Raw genomic sequence first — 18489 nt, 5'->3', positions numbered from 1 at the left:
TAGGGCCTGTGCTGTACCTCCAGAATCAGTATAGATTGACTACAGGACTATGTGAACCTGGAACTGTGTGGAACCTTTACCTACAAGGCTTGGACAGGCCGGTGCCAAGAGCAACTGCTCAATTCAACATCAGTAATGTAACTCCTGAGGTACAATGGATTTTCACAATTAGTTAGGTCAGCTAATAGAATCCCTATAGATTCTCAGAGAACTGGAAAGATGGAAGGCTTGCCTACAGCCCTGTGATAGCTTTAGAGATAAGACCAGAAGAGAAAACCCTGACTTCCTTTTCGACCGATCCCCACCCCACCCCACCTTGCTATCCCGTGCCTCTGCTTTCAAGCTTATTTTACAGAAGACATTATGCACAAGGATCCAGACCTCCAGTGCCACAGACACAGTGGTCCTCTTGCACACGACCACCTTATCTGTCTAGCTGTTCAGATCTGGCCCAGGTACTCCCATTTTTTTTTCTTTTTGTTAAGTAATTTAAGAAACAATAGTCACCTCTAGAGGTGCCATGTGAGTGAAAGAGGGCCAGCCGCCAGGCAGGCTGCCTTTGTCTGAACCTGCTGGCAACAGAACCAAGTTTGAGACACTTGGAAATTACAGAGCCACCTCAGCTCACTGGGGAGCTCATTGGTGTGAAGCTTCAGTTCTGTCTTTTCCGCCGGGTTATCATGTTGAATCGTCCCGAGAATTGCTGTCCATATCTCATTCTATGAGGAAGAAATTTCAACTTCTAATAATCTGCCAGAACTCCCATGTGTTGAAAGCTATGTATGTGAAGCCCCTCCCCCACCCCCACCCCCGAGTATGGGGAGCTATTCTAGTAAACTCATGTGTGCTGGGAGCCGTAACAGTGAACTTTCCCTGGTAGTAATGAAATGCCAACCCAAGGTGCTTGGAAACAAAAAGGGATTGGTTTGTCATATGAATTTTGAAGCTCAAGTCAAGATTGATTTGGATTATCTTCTGAGGGTAGTACATAAGGGACGTGCCAGTCAACACAAGCATGCGTACAATAGCCAGGAAACAGAAAGAGGGAAGGCTGGCATCTTACAATCTCTATTGAAGAGACACCCTCAAGTGTTCTAAATGCCCCGACTGGGCTCCACCTTCCAAAGGTCCTCAGTGCGTCCTGATGACTGAGCCTTTAATACATGGACACATCTGGGGTGAAAACACATCATATCATAGCAGACTCTTCCTGTGCTTACGTGGCTGGGCCTCCTGGAAGACAAATGAAGCCCCCAAGTGTTGTTCTTTGCATCCTTGTATCAGTGTCCTTAGTAGGGTGAGCTACAGGGACAGACACTTGTATGGCATTTGAATTTCCCTGTAGTCTGAAGTACAGAAGGCCAGAGAAAGTTACAGGGAAAAAAAGAGTGTTTTTACATGGTCACAGTCACCTGTGGAGATTATGTATAGTCCATAGTATCAGAAGGATCTGTAGCTTCAATGCAGTAGACACTTGGGCTGTAGTTTTGAATTCTCACACTTGAAGAAGAGCTAATGAATCGCCAAATGACCCTTTCTTTAAAGTGAGGCGTGCATGGCAGGGAGGCAGCCAAAGAAAGCGAGGAACAGCATAGAGCTATTAAGAAGAAATACTAATCTTTTACATACAAGAGGAGCATTTGTCCTTGGGACTCTCCATCTCTGAAAGCAAGATGAATTTAGCTAGGAATTGTTAGCAACAATTCAGAGTTTTCTTTCTTTGGGATCAGCAGGGGATTGAGAATCCTATTAATGCTCCTGTCGAGCTTGGAAATTCATCAGTAGAATAAAGTAAAGGTAAGAGGCAGGGAGTTCCTTATTCCACAGAACAGAAAGCTTTCTACACTAAAACGACTACCACTTAGTGCCAGGTGTCCTTTTAAATTGCCATTTTGACGATACTATAGCTGTAAGTTGTATTATTTTATGACTTATAGCTAATTCATAATGCTAAAGACTATTTCAGAGCCCTGAAGTCTCATTTTCGGAAGAGTGTTTGACGCTTCCCTCACATACTCCGCCACCTTCCCTTCCTTCCATACAATTTGTGAGGATGTGCACAGCGCATACAGATTCTGTTTTGATTACCACTTGGTGATCAGCAGACTCATCTCTGGGCATTTTGGATGCCGCTCACAGAGGAGGCTTCTTGGTCTCACCTGATGAGCAAAGCAGTCTCCTCAGGGACAGAGACCTGTCATTTGTAGGCTATAGTGATCATCCTGAGCTAGGTGAAGATATCAAACTCAGATGGTAGCAATTGTAGGTTATCTTTTCTTTATCATACCCAGCTTATTGCAATGTATATCTGCTTTCAGGAAAGGTAATGGACTCGGGTGCCTTGGTATGCTGATTGTGTTGATTCTACAAAGAAACAGAACCAATAGGAGACACACAATATATAGGTATACACTTTCATATATATGCAGACATGTATATGCATATGTACACAAATATGGTATATGTGTATATATTATATAAGTATAAAGATTTATAAATGGATAGAATGCTATGATGAATGGGCTCACGTAGCTGTGGAAGCTAGGAAGTCTAGGGCTGCCATCAACAAGCTGAAGACACAGGAGAAATAATGGTCTCATGTCAATCTGAGTCAGAGGCCAAGAACCAGCAGAGCCTATAGCATAAGTGCCCTTCCAGGTCCAGGTACAGGCAGGAGAGGTCGTGAAGTCCTGGTTTTTAAAAAAGGAAAGAAATTGAGATTCTGTCTGACTCAGCTTTCTATCCAGGACTTAACTGATTAAGTAAGGACCACCAGGCTATTAGGAAGGGCAGTCTGATGAATCCATCTACTCAACATGTTAACCTCTCCCAGAAACACCCTCAGAGACCCACCCAGAATGATGTTTAACCAAATATCTGGGTCCTTTGTAGCCCAGGAAAGCCTATCTGTACACCTCTTCCTCGCAGCAGCTATGGTTGTACTTCCTAAAGTGCTTCTGGGACTCAAATGAAAGCAGAATTTATACAGAGCTGTGCCCCATTGCTTCATGTGACAAATGGGCAAGTAAACAGGGCGACATAAGAGTGATTACAAAAATAACTAGTCTCAGTCAGGGGCTGCAGACTTTAACTGGGCCTGGTTGTTTGCAATTCATCAGTTATCCTAGGCAAGGTATCCACTGAGCCTGTGATCTCTGACCTGGCTATGTAGCAAAATCATGAGCATCCTTAGGCCAGAGACATGGGACCTCAAGACAGAGGTACAAAATCTGACTTTCAGGGCACAGAAAGGAGCTCATTGAAGACAATTCTAGGAATATCACCTTTCAGATTCCAGGAGGGAAAGTCTTATGTCCTGACAAGCAAGTCTCCTAAGGACCAGGATTACAGAATAAGTCAGTGCCAATAGTTGAGGCCTCATTGAATGATTAACACTAGCCCCTCAGTCCAGGGTATACTATTGTATGGAGGAGGCTGTGCACAGGTTAACACTGATGATTGTTTCTAGAAGGCTTGGAGACATGGTGGGGTTAGCATAGATAATCTTCTTACTAAGGCTCCTTAGAGACTACTAGTCCCACTGCCTCCAAATGCCATCTCTGCCTTTTGTTCTAATGACACTTTTCTTCTAGACTATTCCCTCCCTGCCTTCTTCTTCCTTTTAACCCCTTCCTCCTTCTGTCTCTCCTTTCTTTCCTGCTTTTGTATGTTTGTCAGTCTCCTGCAGCTGGTGTCTAATGGAGACCCCTAACATGGGAAGAAGCTTTACTCCAAGCGTTTGACAATCCGCCAAATCCAAGCCTCTATCAGACCATGCTCTAGACCCAGGCTTCTCACTTCAGGCTCTGATCTCTGATCTCTGATCTCTGATCACTCTGCCTGTGACTCTGTAAAAGGTTGTGGGTCCCAAAGAAGGGCCAACTCTAAACTTGAATGCACTTTAGTTGATAGTTCTGCCCTAAGTACAGGATAGAGGGTAAGAAACCATGGCATGGCATCTGTGTTATTTGGGGGTGTTGTTGTTATTTAGGTGACTGATTTCTCAACTATGTAACTTACCTGAGAGTAGTTTTGAGAAAACAGGTTTCTCATCCTATCTGCCTAGGAAGCAATTGTATAACTCACAGTCTGATGACTTTGGAAATAGATACGGTACAAAGTGTAGGGTCTTAGTGTGTGTTGGAGGTATTTGTGTAGAACGTCCAGAATCTGCAAACCCACCTTGGTGAAAATGCTTCATGAAATATAAAACTAGGTATAGACCCCGCCGGGGAAAGAAAAGGAGTAAGAAGTCTGTGCCGTATCTCCAGGGAACGGGGTGATATCCAGAGACCAGTGTGACATACAGAGGCGGATTCATGATCCCAAGGGGAGTTTAAGGGCCGGTGCTGATGTTGTCTGCTCTCGTTCTCTCTAGCCATTTATTCTGGAAATCCTAGTCCTTAGGAGGCTTGCTTGTCAGGTTGTTACTATTTAATAGCTTTCAATAAGATATTGGCATCATTAAAAGCCAAATAGTGGTGCTGGCAGCTACGGCTTGTTTATAGAAGTGAAGGCAGCTTGCCGTGTTATAAAATAAGGTATACTGTGTGAACATGGGTTCACATTTATATATGTTTATTGCTTTTGCTTTCTGACCAACGTTGTTGCTGATGCTCTTGCTTTTATGCATGCAGGACTTCTGCTGGTCTTGTAGAAGTACAGTTATGAGCCTCACTGTAGAAGGGGCCAATTCTAAGAGCTGTTTCGTGGACAGATATCATTTTGCTACAAGCATCTCTCAATATAAGTGACCTTACATGGTCACATGGCATGGTCTCCTTTTGACCCCTTCCATAGTCCCCTATCTAGTTTTGTGGAATATACCCACTCTCACAACTCCTGGTTTATATGCATATGTACATATAAACATCCAGAGAGACAGAGAGAGAGAGAGAGAGAGAGAGAGAGAGAGAGAGAGAGAGAGAACAATGTTCTCTTTCTGGGATTAAGTCACTTCTCTTAATAAAATACTGTCCAGTTCCACTAATTTTCCTAAAAGTTTCACAATTTCATTTTTCTTAGTAGCCCAGTAAAAGTCGAGTGTATGTTCTAATTTTCAAAGACAGACAGTTAGTGATGTGATTCTGAGGAGAGTTCATCCAGCACTAGGGACAGACAGCATGGCAGGGCCTCTATAGAGTCTGACCCATGTGGCAGAGTTGAGCCTTTGAGATTCTTGAGATTATAGAGCCCACAGCACAGGCCTGCAATGGGGCTCTCTGACTCCCCAGAAGGCAGCAGAGATAGGGATGGGGTAGGATGTGTGACCACCAGGACCCTTTGCCGTGCCTCCATGTGTCTCTTGATTAGGTGCTAAAAAAAAAAAAAAAAAAAGCTGCGTGAGGTTGCCGCTGGGTAATGTGGCAGGCACACTGCTTTACAGTCCTTTTCAATTTTTATAGGTGGAAAGAGTACATAGTAAAATAATACAAGCCATAGAATATTTAATGCATAAAACCAGTAACACAGTCATTCGGGGTCTATCATAATTGAATGTGTACATCTAATCCAGCTGGTGACACAGTATGTGTGTTTTCACAAGCGGTGTGCTCTGGTGCTAGGAATTTCTAAGCTCTCCTTTTCCAAATAGGGTCTCACTATGGAGCCCACGCTCACCTCGAGCTCATTATGTAGCCCAGCCGATGTGCATCTATATGTGAATCTCTGTGTACTTATATCCATGACTATGTGTTTACATTCACGTATGTGTGCCTGCATATGGATCTGTTTATATTTATGTCCATGTCCATTATTCTGTGTGTCTATGTCTCTGTGGGGTTTTTTTTTCTGTATCCTATTCCATGTCCCTTATTTAAACATGACATAGGGACCATTAGGCCAGGTTCATGGTGGTCACTGTAGACTCCCAGCGCAGAGAGGATAGTTTGTTCTCCTGAAGATGACAAGAAGAAGTTTCCAAGACCTGCAGACTTTTCCATGGGGTAGATTTTTCCTTGTGAATATCGGTATGAAAGGTCCAGGAACAAGCAGTTCAGATACATAATTCTTATAAGGACTCTGTCACCTTGAAGGGTGAAAGAAGGACTGTCCATGTGAAAATCTTCTTAAAACAAGACTCCTTACCTTGGCAGGAGATTGTTGGATGTCTGGCCCTCAAGGGTGAGCCTCATTATTTGTCCCTTGACCTTTCAATTGGCTCTCTGGGGTCAAGTCAGACTGCAGTCCTTGAACATCAAAGTGCTTGACAACACAGTACCATGGGGCCTTTCATGTTCCTGCCTTTGATTCCACAGGCTGGAATCCAAAGACTCTTCTGCTTGTACAACCACAGTGAGAGTGTCAAGGAGAGTATGGTGTGGGTAATGTGTTAGGGATCGAGTGTAAGTAAACGATAAAAGGACTTGGTAATGTCGGCTTTCGTAAAATCTTGTTGAGAACACAAGCCAGAATCTCTGAAGGATGTGAGGATATCATGGTCCAGGCTCAATTCGTGTGACTTGAATCCTCAGGGTTGCAGAATTATTCTAAGCAGAATGAAAGGGGCAGGCTAGCACATATGGGAGACCCCACCTGCCAGGATGATATAGTCATGTTCTCCCTGACTGCCAACTGGTGACACTTCCACCATTGTCCATCTTCCCAGCAAACGCTTCCTAAGACACTCCATTCCTCATAAGTCAGAAAAAGAACCACCAGCAACCCGGAGTACACCCACGAGTTGCTGCTGTTATTAGGAATATAAAATATAAGGAAAAAAATTCCAAGAAGGGATAGACACCAACCTGGGATGGGGTGAGATGTGAGGCTCATCCCCCTCCCTGAAATCACACTGCGGGAGCTGAAGTGGGGTCTCAGTAGCCTGGAGATGATGCTGAGATTTCGAGATTAGCACTCTGAATAATCACATGGATGGCAGATGAAGTGGTGTAGACACTCAACATTTGCATTTATGTGTGCCTAAATTGTCCTTTCCTTGGCCCTTGGCACGCTCTGCTTCGGCCCCTTCTCTTTAACACCCATCCCTCCCCAACCTAAAGCCATGCTAAGTTCTGGGCTTCTGAGAGGCATGGTGGTGATACAACATTGCAGCTTGCACTGATCCCCAATAGAGGGCTGGGATGCCGAGAAGGGAATTCTTGCCGGCTCCCTAAGTTAATGAAGCAGCCTGGTTAACTCAAGAACAATAGCTATACTATTCAAAGAATTGTTGTTCAAATGCTCGGCTATTCTTGTGCTCCCCACTCCAACCTTTGTGTAATGTGGCCGAGTGTATTATCCATCAGGTCAAACACCATTCGGTTGGGTTAAGAGTAGTTATGTGGTTTGACATTGGATTCTGCACCCAATAGAAACAAGTGTGACCTCTGACAGGAATTCCTTTGCCAGGGTCATGCAGCAGATCACCTCTTCAAGAGGATAGCAGCCTCGAGATGCCCAAGTTCAGAGCCCTCATAAATGACTACAAATGATTTTGAGGATGAACCAAATATTCACAATCCAGACAGCATCAAGAGTGCTGTTGTTGCTCTGAGACAGGTTCTTGTCGTGCGTCCCACACTATCCTCAGACTTCCCACCTTCCTTGCAGCATACTGTGATGACAGGTATGCACCCACCACATGCAACAAAGAATCATTTTATACTGGCATTGCAATAGGAAAAACAATGACTAATTCAGAACCCACACTGGGGAAAACCCAACTCCTTTGGTCCTGTCCCTGGAGTGATGGCCACCATCAATGCTGAGCACAGAGCTATCACAGTTGTAGAATGAGCTGCAAGAATGCTTTGATGCCAGACCTATGGGTGATGAGCATAGGGTTCTGGGAAGGGCTATAGAGGTGAGAGAATGGCTTTGTGGGTTTGGCAACTGATTTTAGCCACTGCTCAGAGTCAGAAAGAGTTCTATCAGAACCGTTCTTAGCCTGTGGTGTCTTTCTCTAACTGTGCCTGTTTGCCAGCTCCTCTAGCAGAAAAACAATAAACTTTCATCAAAGATCGCTTTGAGACTGACGGTATTAAGTTCATATCTAAAACAAGTCCCTGGAGGCAGGTCAGTCTAGGTTCAATTCTGTTTACACAGTTCCTTCATTATTCCAATAGGACAAAATAGTACCAACCTCATGGGATTGTTGTAAAGATTAAATAAATTAAACATTGCCTGGCCCACAATAATCACATACATATCATTGAGTGTGTAGAATTTTCACTTCATGGAAAAGTGATTTTGACAATTCTGAGCAATGTTTGTTTGAGGAGTATTAAGCTCTGTATCTTCAATAGCCCAGATGTGCTTAAAGCCATCAACACATAAGGACATTTTTGAAAGACATTGGCAATATCTAAAAGTCTCAGGATGAAGTTGCATGCCAGCACTCTCTAACTTTCTATTTTCTCAGTGTAAAGAATACAACATCTGCAAACAACAGCTGGACAAATATTGAAAGATAGCATCCCAGTTTCTTGCCATGTTAGCAGAAGCTGTTGGAAGTGGGGTGAGGGAATTTTGCCTCATATCAGTACCCTTTTATGGCTGAGAGAAAGATGCCAATGAGTCATTTTGCTAAGGCAAAGGTGCAGAGAGCAACCTGAGACTGCATTGTTGGGAGCATCCTGGGTGTCTAGCATGTGGTGGTTCACCAAGAAGCCCTGATTGATGGATTCTATTTATCTGGAGAACTTCATCTGAGTTCCAAACATCTATTTGCCTCCTTGCCCTGCATTTCCCTAATGTGGCTTCACATAAGGTGCTGCCCTGCCCACCACCAGAGTCTACCCAGAGAAAGGGAACAACAACAAAAAAAAAAACAAAAACAAAAAAAACAAAAAACAAAACAAAACAAAAAAAAACAAAAAGCTTCCCCTGGAGGACTAGGTAGATGATTCAGTGGGTAAGAGTGCTTGCTGTAAGATCTGAGTTCAAATCCTTAACACCCATGTAAAGAGTCAGGCATAGCTGGCATGCATGTAATTGCAACTTTAAGTGGTAGATTTGTGCAGCTCCCAGGAGAGCCCTGAGTGGCCAACTGAGTGAAAAATGCAAATTTCAGGTTCAATGAGAGACCCTTTTTAAGGTAATAAGGTGGAGACGGAGGACACCTGAAGGCCTGCTATGACTTCCTTGTGCACATTATACCATACACATAACAAACAAGCAAATCAGTCACTTAATTAATTAATAGAAACTGCCTGGGTTGGGCTCATTTGGACAGTTTAAACAGCTTCATCACAAAGCCTTCGTCAGCATGAGTTGTTCGAACTCAGCTTTTTAGAGCTGTTTTTCTCCTTGATTACCCTGACTCTTTGGGGTTGGGGATGAGACTAGGGCAAACCAAATAAAGAGAAATCAGAACTAGCTACTGAGATAGATACACAGGAAAATAAGACACAGAAACAAAGGGCAGTCCTATGTCAGGAGTTCAACATTTGTGGTCAACCTCAGGGCTTCCAAACCTCACTAAAGCATATGAAATTTCCACTCCTGGTGTTTCTGAAAGTAAAGTAAAGGAGTTGATGAGAGGAGACCAGGTTCCTTCCTGCTCTGCCTCCTTGGTTACTAATTAACTCTACAACCCTGGCCTTCCGTGATAGCGCAGGATGAGAAGCCAAGTTAGAAATAGACTATGTTACAGCTTCTGGGCACACATACACATGGCTATGCTCTCCTTGGGTTAGATGCTCTAGAACGTTCTTGCCCTCACCTGTTATGCACTGTAAGAGACTGGTCTAGTGCCCAATTCCAAAGAATTTTATTCCCAGACTGGAAGCTGGCCCTGGTGAGACACTATGAGGACACCTCTGACTTGATGCTTTGGCGAACATAAAAGACAGTAAAAATTTAAGTATATTTTAAGATGAGAAAATATGCTCTTTTTGATGGGTAGGCTGGCTTCTCTGCTGGCCCAGTGCTAAAATCTGTGGATGCAGTTAAAGTTTGTGGGCTTATGTCCATGCTTGGTATTCCTTTGAGTATTGGAGATAGTGCATTGGTGGTGGGAGTAGGGGCAGCAAACTATGCGATTCTTATTTCCAAACGGATTAACCAACATGTGTTTTTCTCTCTCTCTCTGTAGTCAGAAATACAAGGCGTGAAGTGACCTAGAGTTAATTACATTTTCCAGCTGCTAGGTGGATCGGGGCCCAGCAAACATAGTTTTCAGCCATTGACAATTCCTGTGTGTGTGTGTGTGTGTGTGTGTGTGTGTTTAGTAGTCTATGCTTGTGTAAATGGTATATGTATATGTGTATATGGATACTTATATAAATGCATATATATGGTGGGAGGGACTGTGGCCCCTTATGACAGTGTAGCCAGTATATGTGGTCAGAAGAGAAGCCCCCATGTCAGTCCTTGCTTCTACCTTGTTCTGAAACAGGCTTTCTTACCATGTGTCACTGGGCATGTCAGTCAGCCTGTATGCCTCCCAAACTTCAGGGTATTCTCCAGTGTCTGCCTCCCATCTCCGTAGAGAAACTGGAATTACGGATGCATGCTACCACATCCAGCTTTCCATGAGTTCTGGGGATCTCAATTTCTGCAGGCTGGTGCTGGTGCTTTTCACCTACTGAGCCTGGACCCTGTCCCATACTATTTCTTCCAGTAAACCAAAACCATTTGATTTTTAAAGTTAGAACTAATAAAACGATAGTTTGATGCAGCAAACTCAAGAGGCCAAGAGTTCTGAGGCATTATTGAACTCCAGAGATCAAGAGGGCTGAAGCCATTATGGAACTTGGCTCTGGGTTCTGATTTGACCCATGGGATAGAACCAGCAGAAAATTTGCCTTGTTCTCAGCCGCTTCTGTAATTTATTATGCTAAGGAATAGAATCACTTGCTCTGACAGGTGGGTTTCTCTTATTTCACAGCCAGCATTTCCTGGGGCAGAACTTTTTGGATGGTGGCATCTATCCGGTTAATCGTGGAAGTCTCGGTTGTTGTGATATTCAACACTTTTTCTTCCTTGTTACAACCTATGGTGTGAATGGTGGGTGTGTAGAACATGCAAGGACATTGAGGCCATGATCACCTCATCGCTTCCTCCACTGTTCTGTCACCATGGGTCATGGGAGTTCTTCCCCAGCATCCCTTGTTGTATGGCTTTGAACAGGTTAACAGTGTCAAGTCTGAATGAGTTTATGAAAATGCTAGGTTTTGGAAGCCTGCTCAGTACATAAGCATAAAGAGCCCAGTGTCTCTTGCCAGTGAATTTGGCTTAAATCTGTACTATCTGCAGTCTGCCAGCGGACTTGTCTTTACTCCAGGTATTTTAATTTCTTCTCCATTCCACTGGCTTAAACCTGAAGCTATGTCTACCATCATGGATAGCTATCTTTGTCTTCTCTTCTGGTCAGAGAGTCTGCCCTCACACATCATCCGTTGAGATGTTCAAAAACAGAAGAGACCTCAGCTCTACCCAGAGAGTTCCCTCACTCATTAGCTTGTCTTCTTTCTTAGCAGAAACCCAGGGACCATCCTGGGAGAGCATTACATGAAGGGGTTTGAATTGTTTGATTACTGCCATTGACCTGGAAATTTAAATACATTACTTCTGGATATTCAAGTTTGAACATAACTTACATTGGAGTCTCTTGCTGAAAGATTAGCGGTGCTCCTATGACTTTGAGATGATTCTAGGTCTGCTGTGAGCCAGCTGTGAGCTCTCAGGATGCTTCCAGTGGCAGCTGGAATGTAATCTGCCATGTTGATGCCATTCTATGCAACCGGAAATCAAAATCTCTGAGAGCATGTGCTTTATGACACCTTTAAATTAGCATCTGCATTGGGGTTAATGATATTCGAATGTGTTTACCTTATCTTTTCCTGTGCAGCTATTTCCAGCAACATCTCAAACCATAAATGCAGCACTGATATAAGTGACATTCTTGTACCATCTAGTAATTTATTAATTCCTTTCCCCTAATGAGATAAGTTTACTCATATCACATTATTCTTGGAATAGCATGAATCTGACATTTGCACTTTTAGTACACTTGTACACATTTGTATAAGCTCTCAGTGAATGTATCTGAATATACAGATAGATATAAACGCACACAGATATATATAGATATATATGAGAGGGGGAGAGATTTAGCTATGATCATACATAAAAAATTTCTACCATCTCATTGTTGCTGTTACAAGCATTATTGGGGATTTTATTTATTTGAGATTGTGGGGGAAGTTAAGATGGTGTGTGTGTGTGTGTGTGTGTGTGTGTGTGTGTGTGTGTGAGAGAGAGAGAGAGAGAGAGAGAGAGAGAGAGAGAGAGAGAGGCTCTATGAAGTCTATAGGGTCAGTATCCTGATTTGGAGATGAGGAATATAAACTCAGATCCACTTGCCAGCCAACTCTGTTCCCAAGTGACAGAGTTGGAACTCAGACTGTCTCCCTGACTCCAGAACCTGAGTCCTTAACTGTAGGGTTTATCTAGTGGGGCTCAGCCACTCAGGGAGGCAGAATGAAGGAAGTTTGACCATGCTTACCCCACACTGCAATCAGGCGGTGTCAGGCTATGGGAAGCGGCTTGAGACAGGCCTGGTTTCCTGGGAGTGAGGCAAATCGTCTACTGTACCTTTCAGGGTCACCAGGGCTTCAAGCCTCTGCTCAAAGGGGAAGCAGGGTGCCTTTCACTGTCCCACACTTAACTACAACCAGCTCCTATTTAATTTATGTGACAAGCCTAGCACATAAGTTCAGTCTTACCATTTTAACAGCCTGAGAACACCGAGGTCCAGGTAAAATGATCCGTCCAGAGCACTGCTCAGTGTTTCCATTGTTGTGTTTTGGGTTTTAACTGAATTCAAAAAGCAGAAATAGGCTACATATTTGACCATTCAGGAAAGAAATTTCCGTTTTTCAGCCATAAAGGAAAACAACACTTCCCTTGGACTAGAATAATCTCATTGGGAAAGGTGGGTCCTAGCATTAACCATTGAATGTACAAGTATTGGAAGTGTATTGTGTGATTTCCACATATCAATTACCACAATCTTTCCAAAGCCGTGGGCCATTTTAGCTTCCCTGTTTTGCCGAGGGGGTATTGAGGGGTTAAATAACTAACTTGCCTGGGAACGTAGAGCTAAGAGGAGGTCAGACTGAGATTCACACTCCAGCAGACGTGAGCCTCAGCCTTGAGCACCCAGCATGGCTGGCACATCAGTTTGTCTTACTGCCTTGGAGTTTCATGTCTAGCGCTAAGAGTAAATGTTCACTGTCAATAGGGCCACCTCAGTTCCAACGCTCCTGATTGCCTGAGGCTGGAGTTACAGCAACTGTGGTCACGTACGAAAACCCCTAGTTATACTTAGAAAAACAAAACCACATCTCTCCACCAAGGTGATTACAAATAGCTTATTTCTAAAGCAACAAGTGAAAGAAACCAACCCTAAAAGCTACAATTCAATACCTTTTCCAAAAGTCCTTAACCATTGTTAAATAAGCTCTCGAAAATTCTCCCATCTCATGCGAAGGCTCTGAGCAGAGAAATCCTCCATAATCTGTCCATCTTAAATTGATTAGTCATAAGGCATCTTCCTCAATAGTGCCCACCTTGACCTTGAGCCCACGAACAGACGCAATCTCACCTTTTCCGTAGCCAGTGATCTTCTTAATAGCTTCCCAGCGTGGCAGTATGTTCACATGACTTCAGAGACCACTGAGTTCACTTTCTGCTTCCGACCCTGACAAACACATTGAGAAGAAAACCAGTGAAAGCAAATGCTGCGAGAAGATGCTGACTTAAGCGCAATCTATGAACTTCTTTGGAACTCAGAATAAATGATTCTTCCCTGTTGCTTTACCTAACAAGATCCCCACCTCTCCAGATAAGCACCTTAGCGTCTCTTATAAACTGAAATTTTCATTCACTTTACTGCAGTAACTATGACTTTATAGCCTACTTTTACTGGGAAGCTGAGAGTTATAAAACATCTATCTATACCTAAAAGAGGGAGCATTCCTTTCAGAATATTCATCAACTAAAAAAGACAAATTTTAGAACCAAGCACCCTGCCTAGCACTTATTTACATGAGACAGGGCGAGGTGGACCATTCTGTTTATGGAAGGATGGGACTTTTTTTGTTTTTAATATTGGCTCACAGGGATTAGCACAGTATGAGAGAAACGGCTGGGGCTTTCGACTTCGTTCACCTTGAGTTTGAACGTGGCCATCAATTAAGGCCTTGAGCTTCTGCCTCCCCATCTGTCAAATGGGGGTCATGGCATTATCATCCATGAGTGAAGAGGACAGTGATCATTAACAACAGGGAAATGGTGACAGCGATGTAATTGAAATATTTGTGTACAAAGGTTCCGCTATTCTACCATGATTTGGAGAAAGACCAACTAATGAGAACTAACAGGTTACAATAAACCTACTTGGGTGTTTCAGAAAGGCTCTAGGAGCCTGGGGAGATAATACTTGCTCTGCAAGTATTCATATGCAAAAGTCTGGTGTAGTGGTGTGTTCTTGTAATACTGCTGGGGAAGTGGAGAAGGTGGAACCTTGGGGCTGGCTGGCCTGCCAGACTAGCATAATCGGATGAGCTCCAGGCCAATGAGAGATGCTACCTCAAAAGCCAAAGGATTGGCTCCTGAGTAAATGACACATGAGATTGACCTCTGGCCTACTCAGCATGCACATGTATGCATACAGAGAGAAAGAGAAAGAGAGAGGGGGGGGGTGGTTCAAAATAGTTACAAAATGGAGTCATGTTAGCTGGAGCATTAGAATTACATGATGTTTTTTCATTCATTCGTGGTTGAGTTGCTCATTATCTGAGTGAAGTATTTCATTTTCTGCATCTCCATTTCCTCTTCCGCAGGTGATACAGCACCCTCCCCGGTCTTTTACTTTATCTCCCTGAACTATTAGTAGATTGGCGCGGTAATGAACTGGCGTTCGTAAACCCAATAGTGTAGATTGACTGAACTGCACTGTAGGTAGGCTTGGTGGATATATAAGGAGACGATAATGTGGAAATTACTGGACAGTGTTATCCGAACCAGCAAAGCCCACCCAGGTCCAAACATCTGGGTTTGGGAGTGCGAATCTTCGTATGCAGCTTAGGTGACAGTGTTTATGCAGGGAAGGCTGAAGCAGTGCAGGGCATGAGCCCCATGATTTGAGAGAGAGCAAAGCTTGGATCAGTGTCTTTAAAGGTAGGCATTGTGCTGGCTAGGAAATTATCTTGCACACACAACGAGAGGAAGGTGAGGCACAATTCAGGAGATTTTATTGCAAAACAGTGAAAAGTAAAAAAAAAAAAGAAAAAAGAAAAAAAGACAAGTGGAAGGCAAGCAGGAGAGGCAAGGCAAGGAGTTTGGAATTTACCACGGGGTTCCCCTTCTCATTATTAGACCTAATAATTCAAGGTTTGGCATGTGCAGGAGGAAAATCTGCACTGACTACAGTCTAAAACACCCAAGCATTGTTTGCAGTGTCTAGGCTCCTCTGTCCCAGCCCTGTCTACTGCTTTGAGAGAGAAATCAGTCTCTTTTCCTTGTGTGCAAAGGGCCAGCAGTCTCCATGGAAGATTTCTTTTTTTAGAACTGATGATAAATGTGTGTGAGGGATCCCGTTAAGCTGGGAATTCCTTTGAAATTCGCATTTCTCTTTCTCTCCGTTGTCCATAGATAGATCCTGGCAGTATTTGGGACCGAAAGCTCTTCAGCTTGACTCCCCCTTGAGAGTCATGTTCTTTCTTGAAAGGAGCTTTAAAAAAGAAAAAAAGCGAAGGCTGTTTTTTCACTTAGAATAAGGATATTCTCCAGCAGTGAGGGTATGGAAGTAACAGGATCCATATGTTGAAGCTGACAGCTAATGCTCAGCATATGGGCAGTGAACTTTGCAGACAGAAGGATGTCTCTTTCAGAGAATGTCCTGGAAACCCCACAGAGGAATATTGCCAGGTGAGTCATGCGAGAGGAACAGTTTCTGGACTTGAAGGTACCATCCTTCCCATGAAGTGAGAGCCACCAAAAGCAACTGAAGAGGTTCTGGTTTGCACTGGCTGAGAGCCTTCTCTCTTAGGCCCCAAACTCTCAGAATGGCAGAGGAGCCTAACCCTGGGTTTTCTAATCTCCTCAAGAAATCGCAGTGCTAAGGGTTGTCCCTCAGCACGTGGGGCTGTTTTCCTTCATTCGGTGAGAACATCTTCCCTCTTCACAAAGATCGCCCTGCGAAGTGAGGGAGAACTTACCCAAGAGCCAGGAAGCCCGCAACACAGACCTGTAACTAGCAGCGACTGTGAGGAAGTCACATCACTGTTCCTTCTCATCTGAGCAGTGATGAAATCAGATGACAGTGGTATCTGAGACCATTTCCAAATGTACAATGGACTGAGTACCATCTAACTCCAGCTAGGGAAGTATGATGGGGAAAGCAACCCCAGCTGGTTGCATCTGGACTGTGGACTTGGACCCTGCCAGCACCATGTCCCAGGACAGCTGTATGTACCAAGAGCTATGCACAGAAAGGTTGAGGGTAGGGAGAACATGTTCTTGGATAAGAATGAAGCCCCAATTCCTTGACTGGTTGTCAATAACAAAGGAGAGATGATTCCACCCCTGGATTATTATACTATTTCCTCTGGTTCAGTATTCCAATACGCCCAAGCTCAGCCGCTTATCCATGGAGGAGAACTCAGCCTCCTGCCCTCCTTTATCCTGAGCCCCATCCCGTTCCCTTTCTTCCATTTTTTCTCCACGTTGGCTCCATTTCACCCTTTTCCCTGCCTCTCCTGCACTTCTCAGGACTTGCTTTGTCTATCAGAGGGATCATTAGGAACGCTGTACTCCCAATCATCTGCCTACCCCCCCCCCACCATGCATTCCCTTTCCAGCCCCAGGCAGGCCCTTTGATCCCTGTATTCTGCTGAGCACAACTGTGGTCTCTTGTCTCAGGAGCCCATACTCAGAGCTGCTGCTCCAGCCCTGCCTGCAAGCTGGTCACCATGGCAACAAGCTTTCCCTCTTCTACTGTGAACAGAAAATGGCTGTTGGAAGGAAGAGCTCCTAGTCTCTATGACCCAGCCTGATTGTTATTGTTGTTGTTGTTGTTGTTGTTGTTTTTGGGGGGGGATATAGGACGTAGGACGGGGCTTGCTTCATAATGGCTCTGAGGAGCTCCCTCCATTGAACCCAGTGTGTGCTAGCCTTTCCCTTTCAGATTTAATTAAAGAGAGCAGAGGCAGAAGGAAGTTGATTTCAAGTGAATAAAGCATTCCGTTTTCCTACCCTAAAACTGTATTTTCATGAACAGTTGCTGTCTGCTCTAAGGAGATAAACGCAAAGCAGGGTGAAGCAGGCAATCGGTGAGATCTGGTGTTGTGTATTTTTTTTCCTTATCAGTACCATGGGAAGACTAAGCTTATGGATAGTCAAATAAAAATTCAGGGAAAGTAGCCAAGGGGTGCCAAGAATTCCACCAAGCAGAGGCTGTGGGATTTCAGAAAGCCAGCAGACTGATTGGCGTACTGATGTTGTTTTTAGCCCTGGAGATAGGTGATAGTTATACGTTGCGGGGTGAGGTGAGCTCTCACTGGCACCTCAGCTTTAGAATGGATCTGATTCACAGTGGTCAAGCATGGCCGCACAGGGGATGTGCAAGCTATCCAGACGTCTGGTCTGCATAGTTCTGGGGTGACAGGCTCCCTGCTCTTAATCGCCAGAGATACTTCAGACCGACACCCAAAAGGGACTGGCTAGCTGGTTCTTTCTGTGAATACAAAGCCTTGTTGTTTAGTGAGCAGCCCAGGAGGCCCTTCCATCCCGACAGCAGATAACAGTTCCGTGAAGGAGTGGTCTAAGCTGTATCTCCTCCTGGCTATGGTTTGAAGTTACTTCGATAGCGGCAAATTTTCAGAAGCCAAATAAACCTCATCTTTTTTTTTATAAACTGAGCTTGGAAAAAATCTCATTTTTGAGTGAAAGCTCTGGGGTTTTTTATCTCAAAATTTCAGTGGTGTGTTTGAACTGGACTTTTTTTTTTCTTTTGCAGTTTCCCTGCAGGTAGATATTGTTCCCAGCCAAGGAGAAATCAGCGTTGGAGAGTCCAAATTCTTCCTGTGTCAAGGCAAGTGTCCTGGGTGGGTTCTATCACGTCCTAAAGCTTGCCTCCAAAGCCTGTTGCTCAGAGTGCAAGCTGAGAGTACCAAGCCTAGAATTCTGGTCACTGCTCTCCTCTTGGTCAGCAGTGTAACCATTCCAGACCATTCTCAGAGACCTTCCCTTCCTAGTGACATGCCGTCTACACTTCTGCTTGACACTGGAGCAACTCAAAGGGCTTTGTAGGAAAATCAGACACCTCCAATGAGTACATTATCTCAGGTTTAGGCACAGCTCCAGGATGCAGCATGATTGTAGAGAGAATGCCCCCTTAGATCGGGCTAAGGCTTACTTCTTAGAGTAACTCAGACCTTGGAAATCCAAGAAGGTTTGAAAGTGCAATTAACACGGGTAGCACTTACCAAGATAGGAGACACCTATCTTGGCTTTCCAGTACTGTTCCAAATACCAGAT

General features: G+C 44.1%; 1 protein-coding gene across 25 annotated transcripts in view; it reads left to right on the top strand.

The window, feature by feature from the left end:
- The window catches only part of Ncam1 (neural cell adhesion molecule 1), a 300044-nt gene that overhangs the window by 215987 nt on the left and 65568 nt on the right, over window positions 1-18489 (top strand). For all 25 annotated transcript variants that reach the window (NM_001395708.1, NM_031521.3, NM_001395707.1 and 22 more), the window contains 1 exon segment: window positions 17969-18043. In NM_001395708.1, coding sequence (NP_001382637.1) covers window positions 17969-18043 — 75 coding nt within the window.

The sequence above is a fragment of the Rattus norvegicus genome, chromosome 8 (genome assembly GCF_036323735.1).
Source record: "Rattus norvegicus strain BN/NHsdMcwi chromosome 8, GRCr8, whole genome shotgun sequence".
Taxonomy (NCBI): Eukaryota; Metazoa; Chordata; class Mammalia; order Rodentia; family Muridae; genus Rattus; species Rattus norvegicus.
This window is presented reverse-complemented; position numbering and strand designations above follow the sequence as displayed.